Source organism: Opisthocomus hoazin, chromosome 4 (genome assembly GCF_030867145.1).
Source record: "Opisthocomus hoazin isolate bOpiHoa1 chromosome 4, bOpiHoa1.hap1, whole genome shotgun sequence".
NCBI classification, from domain to species: domain Eukaryota; kingdom Metazoa; phylum Chordata; class Aves; order Opisthocomiformes; family Opisthocomidae; genus Opisthocomus; species Opisthocomus hoazin.
In genome coordinates, this window is record NC_134417.1 from 66,773,501 (window position 1) to 66,793,138 (window position 19,638).

The window sequence follows — 19,638 nt, forward strand, 5'->3', positions numbered from 1 at the left end:
CTTTGCCCATTGTTAAGGTCCCCCTAAGAGTCCACAGCTGCCCCTGAGGAGAAGCGCAGGTGAAAATGCTTGGGTTTGCCCGAACTTGGAGTCTTTGTGGTAGGAAGCTGCTCTCCATGGAGGGGCTGCAGCCCATGCTGGTGGCTTACGAGTTCTTCGCGCCAGGGACAAGCCTTTGGGTGCGCACACAGAAATGTTGACTGTTACCAAGTGGAGAGTCTTGTGCTCAGAATAGCATTGTCAGCTTTTAGCATCACAAGTCACCATTCACAGCCCTCAAAATGCTGATTGTTGTTGTTAAATAAATGATGTTTAATCTTTTTGGTTCACATTGGGTTAGTTTCTTCTTTTCCTAGTTTGCTGTTGGACTTCACCTCCTACCATGCATGCCCACTCTCCCAGGTTTATTGAGACACTCAGTTTTCACCATGTGAAAATCCACAATATCCCTTCTGATTCTAATGCCAATTCTCCCCTTTGTCCCTCACTTCTTTCCCACCACCACTACTTGGATCAGCTGAGCTCCTACAACTCCTCTGCACTGATCCCTGCCACATCTGTCCGTTTCCACCCACTCGGTGGAAATGGCTTGGCCAGGCAGGGTGCAACCACAGCTCCAGTGGTGCAAAAAGAAGCTGCCAGACATAAATGGCTTTGAGGACAGGGGCCTTGCTGATAAATCTCAGATCTCTAGAGGGTCTTGGTGTCATTAGAAGCCAAGGTTTTACTTCCTCCCACACCAGTGGAGGATGCAGAATTTGATTTTGGGGAAAGGTGGCAGGAAACAAAGTCTCTCCTGTGTTTCTGAATACAGGGTAGGAACCTCCCAGCGCGCTGGCATATGACATGTGCGAGCACAGCTTGCCTCAGCTGGTGCTGAGGCAAGGCACGCTGCCTGTCCCCCAGAATCAATCCAGCATTTGGATTTCATCCACCTGCCGTATGAGCAAGGGGCATTTAAATGAAGACTGTATTTTGGCAGGCTGGGTAAAAGGGTTCCTGCTGGTTAGGAAATCCAGAGGCGGTGGAGGGCGACACAAACCCACAGAACTGCAGTGGAGCAGAGGGGGATAGCAGCTCTGCCACCCTTGCTAAAAGAGGGTGCAGTGATGGAGTAGCAGTGGTGATCAGGCACCATCTCATGTGCAAGAGGCTACACAGCCAGGGAGAGGAGGACACCTCACTCTCTCCCATCCCTATCCTTGGGCTAATCCAGCTGCCTCAGCGCTGCAGCCGATGCTTGCCACCTTTTGCTGGCTACCGGACCCACCCTCCAAAGCCGAGCACCAGAGCATATAGAGAAGCATTGAAATAATATGAAAATATTGTAAATTATTGCAGGAACTACAGATTCCTGCATTAAACCCTATAAATGAGTTCTAAAGTAATCCAACAAAAACAAGTAAGGCAATTGAGTCTGAGTTTTAGACTGGACTGCTGCATATTCTGCAGGTCACACCAGGCTTGGTTGCTTTAGACACCTTTAAGACCAAAGTAATGCTGTGGTACATACTGTATTCCACCTACCGAACAGCTGAAAATTACGCTGCCAGTGTATTGCTATATAAAAAACAAATATTACATAGAAAAATGTATTACTTGTTTTGTTTTGTTTTTTTCCCAGCTGGTTGAAGCTCCTTTAGTTGAGAAGAGTTTGGCTTTGTTCACATCTTGTCACTCTGTGTGTGCGCAGGTGTCTGTGCAACTCATTTCAGATTGTTTTTAACTGGGACAAACTCTCTTCACTGTATCAAAAAAATGGTCCAAACAAAAGCTACCAAAACCCACTACAAGGTGGGAAAGAAAGAAAGAAATCACTGAAATTCTGTGGATTTATGGTGGAGGGAAGGGCAGGTCTATGGGAGAAATGGACCCAGATGACAGACTGGGTTCCAGATTTCCGGCTAGGTATAGTTCAGAGCTGCTGGCACCAAGAGGTGTGCTCACCACAGACATCAGCAGGCAGCGTGCCCTGGAGTTCAGGGCAGCCACGTGCATATTCCCCAGCAGTGAACTTGGAAACAGCAGGACAGACTCACCAAAGGGTCGGCTCGACTTTGGGAGGTAGGTGTAATTCAGTAGACTTCACTGCAACTGTGAACTTTAGGGTGAGCTGTACTCTGCATGGATGTTAAAATACCTATATTACTTTTTGTTATGAAATAGCTTTGCTCTGACCACAGCGTTGTCTCTTCGCCTGTGCTCTCCAGCACACTGCGTGCTCGCAGTCAGCCCAGGCACTGCCCTGCCCTTCAGCAATGCCGCCGTTTTCCTACTGCAAGAACCAGTGCCCATGTATTTATAGGGCACACAATTATGTCCCCTCCTTTAGAGTGTGTTATTATAAAGTAGACCTTCTGTGAGTATTGCTACGCTTTTGTTCCTGCACCTTTTTCCTCAGATCTTAGCAGTTACTTATCCTTAGTCCCTGACCAACTAGTGGTGTTTTTAGGGCTATCAGGAATAGATACAGATCCCTATTCTTGACCAAAGTTGTCTGGATTCAATGCTCTTTCCCCCCACAAATAGCCAGCAAGCTTATGGCTATACACAGGCAGTACAACTCCCCACTGACTGTTACTGACATAATCTAATGCACTGCTAATTGTTGTACAAATAGCCTAAGCAGCCATATCAATTGCAGTGTTACAAGGCTAAAATGTGGTGGTATTCTTGCACTAGGCAAAAGGCTAATACCAGCATCCCTTAGCCAGTTCCAGCCTGAAAGAACAGAATTGAACGGTTCTCCAATGGTGTAAAAATCATCACGTGCCCTGCTGTCCTTGCCTCAAATGCCTTAATTGTAATTTAGCAGCACTCCGTAGGGTGCCTGTGCAAGGTAAAGGGCAACACACAGCTGCTACATGCTAGGAAAATGTTAACTGTGTATTAAAAGCAAACAGGTCGTTGGAATGCGTAATATCCATCATCACCTTTCAACTTTCTGCCTTATGAAGCTTAAGATGCATTTGGAGAAATAGTCAGAAACAAATTTCTGAGTAGCCAAACAATTTCATCTGACAGTTGCTGTATATAGCAATCTTTTCCGACCTACTCGTCTGCTGCACCGGAGGTCCCTGCCGTTCTACAAATAGAGACTGTGGTAGATCTTTCCAATACTTTGATATAATTCTTGGGGAGGTTAAGGTGTCAGATGCTAGCTAGGCTTTGGCATCTCCGCTAATAGCATGTTCTGCACTGTCATTTAGCAGAAGAGCAAACCCTAGGGAGTACAGGGAAATTCTACTGCCATATCCTGAAAGTAAATGGAAATATTGCTGTGTCCGACCCATCTATATCTTGTAGTGTTTCAGAAAAGCAGCAGCAGCCCTTCAAGGGCCCTGCAAACCTTCCAGCGCACTGAAAAGCTGGCATGCCTCTTTGGCTCCTCAGAGTTTAATAAAGGTATATAATAGCATAGGCCACCCCAGACTGTTTCAATCTTCCTTCCAATTTTGAAGACTGAACTCTTGTATGTTTAATTTAAAGGTTCTTGTCCCATGAGCAAAATCTGCTGCCAAAAGCATTAGCGCGTTTTCAAAGGACATTCCTCAAATACGAATGAGCCGAGCCCCTGTGATCATTTTAATTGATCCAGCAGTGCTTGCATTTAAAAGGAAAACTGCCATCTTTCATGGCACCTTTTCCCCTACACCCTAATAATTGTGTTCCTGACATTTTACAAAAATAGTCGTCAGCCTTGCTCAGTCTGGGAGATTTATAGAAATTCATGATCACAGCAGTTAACTTGATTCTGTCAAAACTGGTGTATAGGCTGTAAGATATTGCCCCATGAAAAGAAGAAAAATGGTTTTTCAAGAAGAAAAATGTTTTTTCAAGATGGTAGGTGGTTTTTAATAAGTAAAACTTTGTTGATGTCAAAACACTTATGGGAATTTATTGGTTTCAGCTCTGATATCCTGATTTGGGTTGAAAAACTCTGATTGAAACCAGATCAAAGACTGACTGGGATCTCTGTGCAAGTCTCCTCACACATGCACATGCACACACACCCCGATGTGCACACAGACCCACGCAGAGATGCCAGAATCAAAATGGGCACTTCAACACCATTCTGCTTTCATGTAGTCAGGAGTTTTGGTCCAAAACCTTACAGGACAATGCAGACAGCCTCATCATCCTCCATGCAGCCCTAGTGATAATGTCATGTAACAGCATGAAAAAGGGTGCAGGCAACCCATCTCCTTCATCTGCCAGCTTTTCAAATCCTAAGGATAGAAAGACATGGAAATCCTGGCTGCGTGTGGCAGGTGGCCCCAAGACCCTATATTTTGGGTTGGGCTTTGAACCTTTCCCTCTTTATAATGCAAACTCAGCTTAGTGCAGTTCACTAGAAGAGCAGCAAGGGATGTGGAACCAGTATCCCCTTGTGCTGAGGGTCCCGAGGCTGAGCATTGCTGCCATTCAGCCAAGCAATAGACTCTCATTGGAGAGCTTGTTTTTGGAGTAGAGGCAGGTGACACTGACTGTTGATTATACCAGTAATGAGCACATTAACAAAACATGTATCATGCTCTAGGACCAGTCGTTGATACTTATCCAAAGCCACCTTTGTGGAGAGAAAATCTACTTATCACATCCCTATGCCCTGTGTAACCCTTACGGTCTTGGTACCACTGCACAAAGTAGGAGGCAGTTGAGAATGTATCCCTCTCCTTCTGCCACCAGCAGCACTGGAAAACTAGTCCATCTCAAGGATGAATGGTGATGGTTTTAAAAACATGTTGGCTGGACGCTGAGCCAGAACTGGTCAGCATTTACTGCTTCTTCTTCCAATGTCCTATGTTGCTGCTTTGCAGTCTCTGGCTCCCCTTCTTGGCATTAGGCTGGCAGGACAAGCAGCAGTGCTGGAGAGCTGAACGAGCCATGCTGGTTTGGGTTCATTGTCCTAGTATCTAAAGGCTGACCAACTATGAATAGATGTTTCAAGTTTTTGCAGGAAAATACAGTCCTGAACGCTGTTAGACTTCAGTTTTGCCCACATGCTCTCTGTGTGTAAATTATTGGAGTTTTGAGTCAAGCTGGATCGAATCAGACACTAGGGGCTACATTTAAAATTATTGCAAGAGCACTTTACAAAGAGTATGTTGATATTTCCATGAACAGCTGAATTATGGCTCTGCACTGGCCCACAAATACATGCAGAGTCATCTGCCATCATGACCTATAAGGTCATAGATGGCATAACTTCTCTTGTCAGCAATGCATGTGGCTTAGGAACATCTCTTCATAGACACCTCTTAAAAAGCACAAGGACAAAAACATGTAATCTCATTGCTATCCATTGAGAAGTCATTAAGGGAGCTGTGGGAAAGGGTTGCCAATGGGAAAGGGTAGCTCATACTTTGTGCCCGTCTGTGCTTTAAATATTCTAATAGACTGTGAAATGCAGTGGAAATGTCTCAAACATGGCTACGTGTCTACTGAGAAGCCAAATGGCAAAAAGCAACTCATTTCTCAGAATTCATCAAACAACCCTGAAAAGAATTTTCTGTCATTTTAGATCATGACTAGGTTCAAACATGTAGGGGTGACAACTCAGTCTCTTATTATTTCCACTTGCAGCCATCCCATTTGTTGCAGCTTTAAAAATACAAAAGCGTGATCAGGAGCTATATGACAGTATGAAATTTCAAGGCATCTGCACTATCAGAATAATAAAACTGTGCATCCCATAAATTTAATAAATTTAATAAATTTAATAAATTATGAGCTTATTTAATAAATGATGAGCTTAGTATCAGGTACCCCCATGCCTCACAAGAGCAACTCCATCCAGTGCGTGGGAATAGAGTACAGGAAGAGGAAGAAAGAAAGAAGTGCTAAAAGGTAACAATAATAAGGTTTGCTTACTGTTGGTCTTTCGAACTCCAACAACAGAAGCAATTAAAGTGCATCAATCAGGTCTTTTTTTCTGTGATAGGGATGTTCTCCAGTGTTTTTAACAGCTTGCAAATTCCTACGACTATAATCAGCCTGCTCCCACTGTGCTCCCTGTCAGATACCACAATGGCTATAATCTGGCACCTGCTTGGCACAAAGCTTGGAAGTGAGCCTGGGTGCCCGCAGAATAAAAATTAAGTGTGTTCACTGCAGAGGGGGAGGATCAGAGGGAATTTAGGAACACTGGTGACAGCCTTTTTTCTTCTCTCTCAGCAAGAGAGTCTTGACTACGACAGGTCAGAAAACACTGCTATTGTTCTGCCTTAAACCTCCCTCTTCCAGATGCAGAGTTTCACTTCCAGACGCAGCCAGCGCGGGGATGTGTTCCCAATACAATCAGCTACCTCCATCTCTCTCTTCCGCACTACCCAGCTTGCCCCGTTGTCAGACTGTTCAGAAAGCAACAAATGTTTTCTTGCCTTAACCAGTTTGCAAATTGTCTTCCTCATGCCTGGCTTCCATAGGTGCATTGCCTAGAAAAGCAGTGAGTTTAACCTAAGCTTCTTTCCTCGTTCCGAATTCACTGGTCTTCTGCAGCACAGAATTCAGTGGATCCCATTGACCTGGAACTGTCTCGAGTGGATTTTTCTACAGTCATCCTACCCCAGACCTTGATCGTTCTCTCCTGTAAACTACTGCAGTGTCTCTGATAGAGATATCTCTGCAACTCTATAGAAATCTTTCATCAGTCTGGTAAAGTACAGGGACCTGTATTACGACCTCATTCATATGAGAAAGCATTTTCTCATGGTCTGTGTTGTCTTTGAAATTCTCTGTTGGAACTGGAAACTGTTCAATCACAATCTAGGTTGCTGTCTAGCTAAACATAAACAGACCCATGAGTTGGATTCTCTCCTAACACAGCATACAAGCTTTGATTCATGAAAACTGCAATGAAAAGAAAGAAAAGCGATTTATAACACTAAATAATCTGCATGTTTCTTCGAGTGTTGTTATTGCTGCTTTGCGAGACACAGAGACACCGAATAGCTTGGCTGCGGCTGTCCAGCTGGGAAGAGCCTAACGTGCTGGGGCTCTCTTGCAAAGAGGTAACAGTAATGATGCGGGCCGACAGCTTCACAGTCAGAGATGCAATGAGAAGTCAGGAGTGGCTGGCTCCCAATGGTGGGCACAGCTCACCTCCCTTTTAACAAAGCCCAGAATTGTCAGGGTCTAAAAGAAATGGAACAGCCCAGACGGATCGCATCAAACTAAAAAAGGGAAGAAAAATGGTTTTTATCTGTGGGTCAGATCACACACTTGCCCTTGCTGTTGGATACTGGTGTGTGAACTACCTCTGACCCACATTTCATCCCCCCAAACTGGAGACAGCAGCTTGGCCAGGAGTAATGGTTTCCTGTGAGCAGGGAACCCAGCGCTGCCAGGTCCGAAAGCACAGGGCCTGCCAAGCAGGGGGATGGGCAGGTCTGTAACAGCACAGCCAACACATCTTCATCTTGGAAACACAGCTGCCAGAAAATGAGGTGCGTGGTCCATGTTAGCAGGCTAGATTCCTTTTGTAGTCAACGAAGAGAAGGGTTCATATTCTTCCCAGATCTCATCCAACAGCGTCCTGAGGGATATGTGGATGGGTATAAGTACAGCTGTGCAGGCTACAGGGGCAAGTCCACTCTACCTGCATTTCTCAACACCAGGACATGAAATTTTCATCAGTCACAGTAAGAGCAGAAAGAGAGACAGCATCTGCTAAAAGCTACCTGCACAATGTACAGAATTTTCAGTGCTGCAGATTTCAGTGTTGTGATTGATAATGGAAAAAATTCTTAGAATTAAAATGGAAATTATTATGACAAAGCTTTAGAAGATACAGACAGGTGTAGTGAACAGTGAACCAACATTGAATTGAGGGTCAATCCACAGGAAAATATGGAAACTGCTGAAATCCTGTCTGTGGTCATGATTCAAAGCAGTTTGCCTGTTTCTTTCTTGGAAAGCATTTCTGTGATGCTAATAAATGTTCTGGGTTTTTTTTACGGTATCCTTTCTTTTACTCCCAGAATGACAGCTGAAGAAAATCACAGTGAAACAGTATGAAAGGTTGTTCAGATTGTATCTAATGCTATCTAGCAGGCAGTGGAATAAATACCAAGGGCAGCAGAAGCATCGTTTAAGCTAGGCTGAACAAAGCATGGAAGTATGCTCCCCTGTGTTTGCTTGGGGGGGGGGGAGGGGGCTCTCCAGCTCTGCCTCCCCCAGCGCGACCCACAGCCTGCAGCTGCAGTTCCTCAGTGCAGGGAAAGACAGCGGCTCGGGGGAGAGCTGGTAAATCCCAGCCCGGCTTCGGGCTGGCCCGTGACTGTCCAAAAGCGGAGGGCTGCGTACGGGTTGTGCCTGGATCTCCAGCACCCCGCAGAGGCGTGCGGATCTGGGGCCCGCGCCGCTGCAGCTCAGTAGATGATTCCTTCTGGTTCCAGCAGCAAGTACTTCTTCACGGACGGGGGTATGGAGAGCAAGGGGACTCCTCGGTGGCACCTTTCTGACAGTATAGCCCGAATAGCACATCTGCACAAATGCATGAGTGACCGTGGTGAATTGCTGCACACAGTGAACAAAGAGTCATAGAAATCCTGGTGCCGCTGGAAAAAAAACAAAAAAACAAGCGTGTTTTAGGGCAATAAGGCCTTTTTTCCTTCGCTCCCTTTCCCTGGGCCACATGCAGCCCTCGGCAGAACAAGGTAAGACACAGAGACGGCCATCCTGCCCCTTGGAGGCACATCAAGCACCAGGGACTCAGTTTAGCCAAATGCCTGCACAAAATTCTTATTTATATTTAGTGTGAAGTTAAAGGCTGTGATGAAGTCTTTAGGCTTGGTACGTCTTATATTTGCAGTTTGAGGTGGGGGTTTCTCTGTGATACGAGTCCTGATCTGAACAGATGCTGCAGCCAGCCCAGGGTCAGCGCACGTGGGCGAGTCAATCCCCTAAACCTCACCACGGGGCAGCGAGGCAGCACCATGCCGGCGCTACCGACGGGCTCGCTGGGGCTGAGGACGGCGAAGGACCTCTGGTCTCGCTCATCGTCCCAGCGGCCTTTGAGAACAGATGAAATGGCTTCCCCATGAGAAGAAAAGTGCAGATGCTTACAAACGCTGTTGAAATAAAAGAAGCAAACGGTAAATACGTGCGACTACGTGGGACTTGACCTTACTTTATAATCTTGCTACTTGACAGATCTGGTTACACGTATTTTCAGGTACACTTTATGTATGGAAAAGTATGGATTTGTGTGAACAAAAAATTTTCTTCAATTTCATGTCACATTCAGCAAAAAGCTTTGACAACAAAAATCAAAATCTCGACAAACAAATAGAGTAACTGTGTACTTTTCCAAATAAGTGTTCCAATATTTCAGATGACAATTTTTGTTTGAAGAAAAATTTTTATTATTGTTGTTGTTAAGGTGAAAAAAGACCTCTAACTTTTAATTTTGCATTCACCCACAATGATTTCTTTCAATTTTTTCTGACAAATCTGACCCCAAAAAAGTGTCATAGTTCCTCTGGCTATATAACTCTGTGTTATGATATGGGTGGATTTCCCTAAACATCACTGATAATGTACAGCAGATATTGGTGCACAGAACTTCAGCAATGATTTGAAAATTTTGAAAAAGCCCAGTATTAATAAAAAACTAGGTTTAAAGTGGAATATTGGAACTATGACAATTTCTGAATTAAAGGGATAATTATGTCAAAGCATGTAGTTTGTCCCACAGTTTTGGCTTTTGACAACACCTTTTCCTCTTTGATCTCTCATTTTCCATTGAAATTCTCCCTTGTATTTACAGCTAACCAGTCCTGCTCACAGAAACCCAACCCATGCAACAGAACCTAAAGATACATAGTCGTACCCGTGTAACATCGCACTTTTAAAACATTTGCTGACTTAAAAAAAATATAAATATACACATCGACAGATCTGAAGAGACACCAGTCACAGCCAGAATCTTTACACTTGCTGAGTGCAGAGATAGCTGAGCTCCTGCAGCACCCCTGACAGGGGTGCTCCAAAGGATAATGTTGCAATGACAATTTCTCAAAAATATGTCTTCTGTCAGTGACTGATATGCTTTTGTCAAGTCAGTGATATTAAATGGGGAAGCCCCAAATCCTCTGAGATGTTCTCCTCTTTCAAAAGCATTCTCACTTTTCTGTCGCTGGATATGGAGAGTGCAAACAATGAGCTTGGATTTTACTCAGTTACAACTCGTTAGGAGCTTACCTCAAAGACGTCATCGGGTATGGCTGCTTTCCACTTCGATGTTGATTTGATGTGTTCGTAGGTATTGACGACAACCTCCACAGCTCTGGGGTGGGAATGACAGGCTTGTAGCACCTACAGGCAGGATGCATAGAGACCATGAGTACCACCAAGAAGCTGGAGCTAGCCTGGATGCCTGGCACTGTGCAATGCCATACTGAGATGGACAGGGCCAAAGAATTACGAGAGGATAAGGTCAGAGCTGCAAAAGACACAAGCCCTGTCTACGCTGCTCAGTGCAACCTGCAGCCAGAAACCCCAGGCTAGCCCCCAGTGGGGCTGTGCACACCCCAGTTTAACATCAGACACAAATACTGGCTTAGATCTTCAGATGGGGGGAGATGATGGGGACAGCTTTATCACCTGAATCTGGAGATAACTTGTTCATGGCTAGGTTGAGTGACTCGACACCAGGCAAAGCCATGCACAAACTCTTTGTTCTAGGTCTTGCAGCATGGGAACGGAAAAAACCCCATCATATGAGTCAAAAATGCATGGTTACAGGAAAATTTAAGTAAGACTGGGAGATAACACCGCCCAGAAGTAAGGCTTCCAAGGCACGCAAGGCCCCTGGAACAACTGCTCTGCCCAGTAACTTTAGCTTGGTAGGAAAAACCCAAAATCTGCTGTCACTCACACACATGAAATAACACTTAGCATTCACACCGTATGATGCACAATTTTGCCCCACACAGTAGCGAGGCTTTCTCAAACAACACTGCAGAACATCCTTCTGGGATAAATATCATCCTACATATTTTACAGATGGCAAATGATGGTTTGGAAGGGAGACCCGCTCCACGCAACAGGAGAAAGGCGGAGGCAGGAAGAGGAGACCCCAGGCCTGGCTCTCCAACATGCTGTAGGAGCCTGAAGTGTTGCTCTGTTACAGACAGGGCCAGCTCATCCCGCGCTCGAGAGGGCACAACCAAAAGTTTGGCTTTGTATTCAAAGGCTTCTGGCTGCTTGGCTTGTTTTTATAAAACTTTGTATATACAGTGGAGGAGCTGCAAAATATTGGTCATGGCACTGGATGAGAGTGAGTGAGATCTGATTACCGCAAGCTTACTTAGTTGCCTGATACAAGAAGTCCATCAGCTACTTCTGTCAGTGCCTTGGGCTTTATAGACATGTAGAAATTCTTTGGGAGGGATCCTGCAATTATTTTTCTTTTTTTTTTTTTTTTCCATAAACTATGAGCCCAGGCACAGCATTTCCTCTTAATTTCTCACTTTTCCAGGGAATGAGCCAAAGCTTTACTGAGATCAATTTCATTTTGAATAGATTTGAATATATTTTAAAAGGCCAGAAGTGACAAACTGAATCAACTGGTCTGATGTCCAGTCTTTGACAGGGGCCATGCAATATGTATTTCATATAGCCCAGTTACACCTGTATGGAGCCAGGCTTGACAACGGCATGTAGATATTATGATATAAGAAAGTTAATCAGCTCTGAAAAATCAGGCTTAAACCAGCATTTAGAGTTTGGGGTTTCAGGTTGATTAAGAACCAAAAAGGGATCTGGGTCTGGTTTCTGGCATTAGCAACTGTAATTTCATTTCAGTTGAGTGATACCACGCTTCCAATAGGTTATCTCGTGAGGTTTTGGTCATTCTGGGCCCACAGTTTACAAGACTCTAGCAAATCCAGATTCCACCAAACCTTAAAGTTTGGATCTCTCATCCCATTCTTGTTCAAGACATCACCTCTCTCCATATCCCTACTGTACACAGCCATCCTTAACCTTGTGGAACTGCAGAGGATATATCCTAGCTGCTCCATGATTCAGTAGCAGCTGGTAGCAGATGTCAGGCTGGGCAGCTGGCCGCACAGATGTCACTTTTAAGATATACTGTAGGGGTGCACAGCCATTGACATCCATGATGTTTGCTTCTGCTCCTGCCTCCAGCAGCATATGCAGCAGGACGTGGTCACAGTTCCAGGCAGCTTTGTGGAGCGGTGATTTAAAATCCTCATCACGAGTGTTCACTTCAGCTTTATAGTCTAAGAGCATCCGACAGATGAGGTGGTGATCCGGGCTGTAGATCTGATCCTTGTAGTGAAGGGCCCAGTAGGCTGCACAAGCCAGGGGCGTCTCCATGTAGGCGTTGAGAGCGTCAACGTGCGCTCCTTGTTCCACGTAAAAGGCCACCAGCTCCGGGATACCCAGACGCGCAACGGTGTGCAGAGGAGTCTCCTCATCTTGGTTGTTTGTTTTTATGTTCACGTTTGCTCCTGCCGAAGAAAGATGAAGGGAGAAAGTGAAGGCAATGAACTCCTAGTGTGGCCACATCTCTGCTTGAGCCCTGCTACCCGAGGAGAAGGTGAGGGTGGGCGACTGGCTTGGAAGACACACATGGAAATGCGAATAGCTAGGGACATGGGTTCTGCGCTTCTTAAGCCACCAGAAAACCCTTAGAAACTTCAGGTTCTTGGATCCAGCTTCAGCTGCGGTAGCTTGGCCCCGAGCTGCCCAAAGGCCTTATCTGAACACCCCATTCTGGAGCGGGGCGCAGGTCCAGACCTCTGCGTGAGCTGCTTTCGCCTGTGAATTGAGAACTGAAGGAAGAGGGAGAGCTTTGCTCCTCCTCCGGCGCACAGCCCCGCGCCCCGAGAACGCTTCCTGCAGCACCTCGCTAGCTGCGAGCCTGGAGCAGAGGACATTTAAGGACAGATCCATAGGTGATGCAGCCCCCACCCCAGCTCGGGGTCGCGCTCCCGCGTCCCGGCCGCGCGGGGACGCGCACCGCCGCGGGGACGCGGCTGCTGGGGCAACGGCGCCACCTGCTGGGCAAACCCCGCTTCCCTCCGGGCTCGCAAAAGCCCTGATGCGGCCAAACGCACGCCGAGAGCGAGGTGTAAGGACAGGGTGGGAGGAAGAGGGGTCCGAAGCTGCCTCCGGGCTGGGAGACCTGAGGGCTAATGCCGTTAAGCCGCGTTGAGTGTTGGCCATGTCACACGTCCGCGACACCATCGGCAATCTAAGTCCGGAGGCGGCAAACGAACATGGGATCGGTTTTGCTTGGCTGGCGAGTCGCCCAAAACCAGGAGCGGTTAAACCGCGCTCACCTGCACGGACCCGACGCGACCCCCCTGAGCGGAGACGGCAGAGGTGGGAGGTGCGCCCTGCAAACCCTGGTGCGGGGCCGCTAACCGGCACCCTGGCCTCGGGTGCTGGGGCTGCCGCTGTGTGCCGGTGCTCCCCTGCCACATCACGCCCCAGACCTTGCCCGTTTTGTCTGCATCCTCAACGTTTAGCTCATACGGAGATTCGAGTTTACGGAGTGCTTTGGGATGAAGGGTGGCTTGTAAAGTGTTATTATTCTGTTGCTGACCGGTGGGTGGAAAAAGCCTGCAGAATATATCCTTTCATTTGCATTCATCCTATGCTACATTTTATAAGAGTACATTGGACTTTTAAGCTTTTCCATGGTAGGAAATTCAACTCCTGCTGTCAGGACTGTTTGCTTTGGGCAGGATACAACTGGCAGCACTTATTTTCCTTTCTACCCAACAAAATAATATGTATCTTTCCAGCAGAAGAAAAGCGATGTGGTTATTCATTCGGTACTGCAGTTTGCCTTGCCCACAAATCACACTTGGGCTCTGCATCTCAGGAAAAGCCTTCAATAACAACACATGTAGCAAAAAAAAAAACCAACACCAAAAGTGTTTGCATTTGCCGTGGCACAAATAAATAGCGGAATTCCTGATAAATAGCGGAACCTGTCCGTCTGTAACTTAAGACTTGAACTACCTGACTTTGCTGGACCTTTTACATCTGTCTCTTACTGTGTCCTGAGTCAGCATCCTTGTGTTACGGAAACAGTGTGTGACACCAATATATTTCTCCAGGAATTACATCTATTCACAGCTTCGTTTGTTACAGATGATCAGCAGCATAATGTACATTACTTTGGGAAAATAAAAAGCTTGCAGAACAGCCCTTTTTCCCCAATCGCTAACATAGATGCAGGAGTTTGGCTGCTGACAAATGGAGAGATGGTATGAAAATCTACATCCAGTTTTTCAAGGCCAGGCCTTAAAAAACAAGTAGTTGGAAGAATTTTACTGAGATCAAGGAAATGTGAACAAGAAAGAAGAGAACAGGGACGCACTTTCATGTGAAAACCTCTCAACAGTAAACCTACATGAAGACAGAAACAATATAGAGAAATAGAAACTCCCTGATTCAGATGAACTCTTCTGCTGATGGACTGACCAGGCAGTGGGCTGGAGGCACTGAAGTGGGAAACAATCGTGGAGTAAGGGCTGGTGGCCATGGAGAGGGAAGGACAGATGGGGTGAGGAATCAGAATGGGAAAAACTTTGTCTGATCAAAGAGATGGGGAAAAGTTATCTGAGATGAAGGCATGGGTCAGCTGTGGATGGAAGGGGTAAATACACACGTACTCCGACAAATTGCCTCCTAACAGAAACCACAGACCATGCCCACCATCTCTGGGCATGGCACAAGACAACTCCAGAGCTTTACCTTACCTCTCCAAACCAGCTGCTGGGCACAAGGCATGGAGGTTCGTGTCGTACAGAAGTGCAAGGGCGCCTGCCCACTCATTGCAAAGCAGTTCAGCTTAGCTCCGTGGTTGCAAAGGATCTTGAGACACTCAACGTTCGCCGTTTCACACGCTACATGGATCGCAGCTTTTCCGTTGGGCCGGCAATTGATTGTAGCTTTGTGATTGAGCAGGACTGAAAGACTCTCCAGATGTCCATACATGACAGCTAGATGAAGTCCAGTTGCCCAGGATATTTTTAATTTGTAGCTAGGCAGCCAGTACCCTGTACAAAGTGGAAATACGTTACCGTCCTCGGCAAAGACTTTTCTTTGGACTGTCCGCCTCCTGAGAATAATTGAGGGGGAAGGAAGCGTTGGAGTTTTGCTTTAATTTACTGTGATTTCACCAGCTACACCTTAGTACACACAAAATTGTCTCAAACATAATTTCATTTTCATTTTCATTAAGCATTTTTACTATATGTGCTGAATAGCTTGCCTTTTGGAGACATAATTCCCATGTAGATGCATTCTGAAAGCAGCTGTTATTCTTCTTCTTTCTAAATAAAAAAAAAATATGCTTAGAGCATTTGAAATGCCATGAGCTAAAAAAAAATGGAGGAAATGGAATCTTCAGCCTGCCAATAGTTGAACAAGGGTGGCATTGGAATAAGAAGGCATCATTTACTTAGGCCGGTGACTCAACATGTAGCTCATCCTACTGTTTCTGCGTGGGAGATTGCAGGATCTTGCATGTCAGGACCTCGATTCAGAATTCCAGTGATGCCTTGCACATAGATGACCACTGGCAAGGTGGCTGCAGCTGCATCACAGACCTATTGCCAACTACTGCCCCTGAGGAGCATGGAGCGAGGAGTTTGGATGCTGATGTAAATTAGATTGAAGAGCCAAATAGAAGCAGTGACACTTTAGCATGAAATTTGGCTCCAAAATGTTTGGATATTTCTCTAAAAAATTCACAATTATTTCTTTTTTTTTACTTGCAAACAGGTGTAAGACCAAATAACACTTAAATATTTGTTCCCAAAATAGGACTATATGCTTAATGACTGCACAGAGACAGTCTCAGAAGTGATTACTATAATCATTTGTTAAAAACAGTAAACCACAATAATAATGTGCAGAAGGGAAGGAGAGGTCTAAAACTTCTTCTTTTCTCTTTTTTTTTAGATACAGCAGCTGCATCTTAGCTAGAATGTGCCTGTAAAATTTTCTGGGTTTGATTTATCTATTTCTCCTTGTATGAATGCCTGGTTGAATACTGTTACCATGTAAAAGACACAACAAAAGATACTAAAGATGTATAATGAGATCAAATTAATTCAGACCTTCATTTTTGAATCTCTGTATGTAGTTTTTAACCTTAGTGTCGTATGCATACAGTTTTTACAGTGTTCATACGTATTGTATTAGACAGAAGATGGAGAGGGAGGAAAGAAGTAGATAGAAACAAAGTGCTGGTGGCAGGGAGAAACTTGAGTTTTTCTTTCCTCCTAGTTAAATTGCAGGTATGTTCTGAGATAGATGCTAGTAATGCAGTTCTTGTACACCTCTGAGAAACGCTAGATTTCCACTGAAAGATTATAAAATGGACAGTCATGACAGGAGCTGCCCCTCCTGCTCTGGCATGGCTGCAGTGACTTGTTCCTACCCAGTATAAGCGTTGATTTCTGCCAGCGTGTGAGATGTCAGGGTGAGAAACAGTCTACAAGGTCTGTGAGAAACTGTCTACAGACCACAGCATCCACTCTAAGACTAAATTTTTGGGACTACCAAACACAGTCCCCAAAGAACCCACGCAGTGAATGGCAACAGCCAGCAGCCCGGAGGCAGCTGACTGCCGGAGCTGCGAGACAGGCTCCTCTGCAGCCGCGCAGCCCTCTCGCAACCCACTGACTGTCCAGGTTACTTTGGCAATTCCAAGAAGACAGCTTGTGCATCATATGCCCCCCAAACTGGCCACAAATTAGGTGGGGTATATCCCAGAGCCTATGCATGTTGCAGAGGCGGCTTCTTGTATCAGCTCTCCACCCGAATTCGCATGCAGCATTCCCCCTTGTTACCAGGGAGCTGTGGAGCGCTGCCAGCTTATCCCACACAGAGATGGGCCTCACATTTGTGGCCATATGTGAGCAGTAAATGATACGTAACAGCAGGAAAGTCATCCTTAAAAGCCAAGTTATTGCTTTATTTAGCCATAATTTCCCTGCCTGAGACCACCATTTATTTCCTTTGCCTGTGCTGCTGTGGGTGAGCTGGGCTCAGACGTCCTGAGAGAACATCTCCCATGTCCTCTGCCCAAGACCACAGACATCTCTGAGCCCAGAGGGACAGGGACCAGGCACTGAGCGGGAAGCAGACATGGGCTCCGTGGGAGGCCTTATGCAGCTTGCCTCTTTCAGTGGTTACAAACATGAAAAAGCCATGGCACATGCAAGGTGGGAGCCCTTGGGAAGAGAAACCAAAGCCATTCTGTCACCCACGGCATCTCCTTTCCACTTAATTGCTTAGGGCAGTGGCAAAGCTCAGACTATCTGAATGGAGTGATGGTGGGCTTTAATTTTTCTCCCGTCTTCCACCTCAAGGAATTCCCCCTCTCATATCACGGTTATCTGGGATTCAGAATAAAAGTAAAATACACACGAGAGCTGATAGAGTGCTTCCTGCCTTTCAGACCAAGTGAATACACTGCTGTAATTTAGGCCATAGCGTGCATTTACCTCACTACTTTCAGAGAAAGGAGAGACTTCTCCAAAAGTGATAGGGTAATGCTTGCAGTCAAATGATCTACAATTAAAAACCTGTGCATTAATCCTGTAGTCTCAAACCACAACCAGAATGCACCTCAGCCCGCTGAGGACAGAAGAGAAGTATTTTAAGACACGTTCATCACAGTGTGGTTTAGTTCAGACGCTGTCCCCAAGGCAAGTACATTGTGACTGCATCATCCTCACCCTAATGAAATTAAAAGAACAGGAGCCAATCATTAAATGAGAGATAAACACAGAAAAGGAGAAGAGGTGGTATGTTGTCCCTTCTTTATGCCACAGAAGAAAAGGGCATTGGCTGATCTGCTGGGACTGGAGGTGTTTATTTCCACATATGATTAGCTTCTGGCAAAGGTTGGTCATTACTGTTTTCTAGATACACACAGTCTGTTAGCAAGTAGGTAATGAAGTATGTTGATTTTAGCAGAAAGCAAACTTGTTTTGTTTCTTTACCTTGCAAGTTTTGGAAACTCAGTCAGTGTCTGGCTGAGAACTGGTTTGGGTTTTCTACACTCCAAAACAGATGTCTTTTCTGGTTGTGTTTTTCCAGATGATTTTTCTGTTTTGATAAACTAGCACATCCTCACTTTCTGCCAGTTTAAAAAATTATTCTCCTCTCATCCAGCAACATCCGAGGTCCGCAGGATTTGCTTAGCTCTCCTGAGCTAGGGAGAATGCACTGTACTACTACTGTAAAATGAAAATGGAAGGGATTGAATATTTTATGTTTCTAAATGGTCTGTATATGTAACTGGGTCCATGCAAGAAATGCATATACCACACTTAGCCTGCGTGTGTCTATTCTGGGCTTTGCACCTGAGTTCTCTGTGAGAAAAAGGCAAAGGACGACTCTTTCCGGAGCCCCTGAAGCTGCAGCAGCTCCCTCGGCAGCACAGAGGCTCAGGCTGCTCTCTGGCCTGCCCTCCACCGAGCCCGGCGGGTGCAGCCGATAAGCTCCCCTCCTGCAGTGGTCGTGGCCATATGAACCTGCTGAGACACTGCCGCCTATGAATCAACTTACGCTGCAGCTTCAGAAGAGATAAAAGGCCACAGTTTCTCAAAAATCAGTCAAACCCATCTATTTCCTGGCTGGTGAATGCCGCCACATTTACCTTGTTTGTAGGATGCCAGAGTCAGGTTTTCATCTTCCACTTCAAACACCGTGTCCACATCTATTTTCTTTTGGCTCAAGAGCTCTTCCAGTGTTTCAAAGTCATTGGACTTCAGGGCTTCTAGAAAAGCCTTTTTCACCAACTTTGCAGCTGCAGCTCGAGTTATTTTCCCCTCCATATTCTCTCCCTCTTTGTATGTCTCCTCCAGATCCATTTCCAAACGTATTTGTCTGTTCTGTGAAGAGGGGTACACTGAGGTCCCTATAGCACACTTGCATGCTGAAGTTCCTGAAGACCAGAAGGTAATTTTATCACTTGGTCATGCTGATCTGCTTGTTCTATTTATATAAGGAGCATTTCAGGCATCGAAATGCCACTCTTGGATATCACCACACTCTTTTTATGAAAGCGAGGAGAGTCACACTAGCAATAACACCAAACTAAGAGTTATCTCCGTGGGCTTTATACACATCAAGCTTCATTAACCACATGGTTACCCTCTGCTCCTGCCATACACTTGCATTAAAAGACTCTAGCCCCAGGTGTTGCTTTTCAGCTGGAGAAACACTCGCATTTGCTTTCATCGTTACCACTGCTGATTCACTGACTGCAATGGGATGTGATGCTCTCTTCACAGATGCCTTGGAACTAGCACGTTTCAGGAAAAAAAAAAAATCTGCAAGGCACTCTTTCTGTGGGAGGTAGCTGACTCTTGCCCAGGACAGCATTTGGCATGTGGGTCCTGCTTTCATTCCTCCGGCCATCAGGCAGGCCTCCACAGCAGCCCCTCACCACGCAGGTCCCTCAGGTGCCCCTGTCTGTAGAGCCCCAAGGGATCACGGTGTTGATCTAGCCCAGCCTCCTGTATAACACCCTGAGCAGCAGGATTTCCCTAGCTGGCTCAGGGGCCACAAGCAGCACTCCTAGGGAGGAGAAATGCTGGGATGAGGGGGCTGCAGAGCTGTACAGCCATA

The 19,638-nt window shown here is 45.9% G+C and overlaps 1 protein-coding gene and 1 long non-coding RNA gene across 4 annotated transcripts; one reads left to right on the forward strand and one right to left on the reverse strand.

Annotated features, from left to right (window-relative positions):
* The first annotated feature begins 2,014 nt into the window (after positions 1-2,014).
* On the forward strand, positions 2,015-10,046 carry LOC142361182 (uncharacterized). The gene is made up of 3 exons (XR_012763777.1): positions 2,015-2,064; positions 8,816-9,098; positions 9,773-10,046. It is a non-coding gene; the product is annotated as an uncharacterized LOC142361182 (long non-coding RNA).
* Positions 3,963-18,949, reverse strand: ASB4 (ankyrin repeat and SOCS box containing 4). 3 transcript variants are annotated; one of them, XR_012763776.1, is made up of 6 exons: positions 18,665-18,949; positions 14,748-15,047; positions 11,992-12,482; positions 10,207-10,320; positions 8,308-8,561; positions 3,963-7,537 (listed from the first exon to the last, which is right to left on the reverse strand). XR_012763776.1 is itself a non-coding variant. In XM_009936127.2 (5 exons), the coding sequence occupies exons 1-5, from the start codon at positions 18,876-18,878 to the stop codon at positions 8,373-8,375; spliced, it is 1,308 nt and encodes a 435-aa protein (XP_009934429.1). In that variant the 5' UTR covers positions 18,879-18,949; the 3' UTR covers positions 3,963-8,372. The 3 variants fall into 3 exon arrangements, 2 of the variants coding, with proteins under 2 accessions (XP_009934429.1, XP_075275429.1); XM_009936127.2 differs by having other exon boundaries at positions 3,963-8,561; XM_075419314.1 differs by lacking the exons at positions 3,963-7,537; positions 8,308-8,561 and adding an exon at positions 8,994-9,074.
* Between the last annotated feature and the right edge of the window lie 689 nt (positions 18,950-19,638).

Excerpts from the sequence above, each read along its gene's own strand:
- ASB4 (XM_009936127.2), bottom strand. The coding sequence starts at position 18,878 with ATGGATCTGGAGGAGACATACAAAGAGGGAGAGAATATGGAGGGGAAA. Across the intron at positions 15,048-18,664 it reads TCTGGCATCCTACAAACAAG|GGTACTGGCTGCCTAGCTAC; the intron begins GTAAATGTGGCG and ends CACTTTGTACAG. Across the intron at positions 8,562-10,206 it reads TACCCGATGACGTCTTTGAG|CGGCACCAGGATTTCTATGA; the intron begins GTAAGCTCCTAA and ends TTTTTTTTCCAG.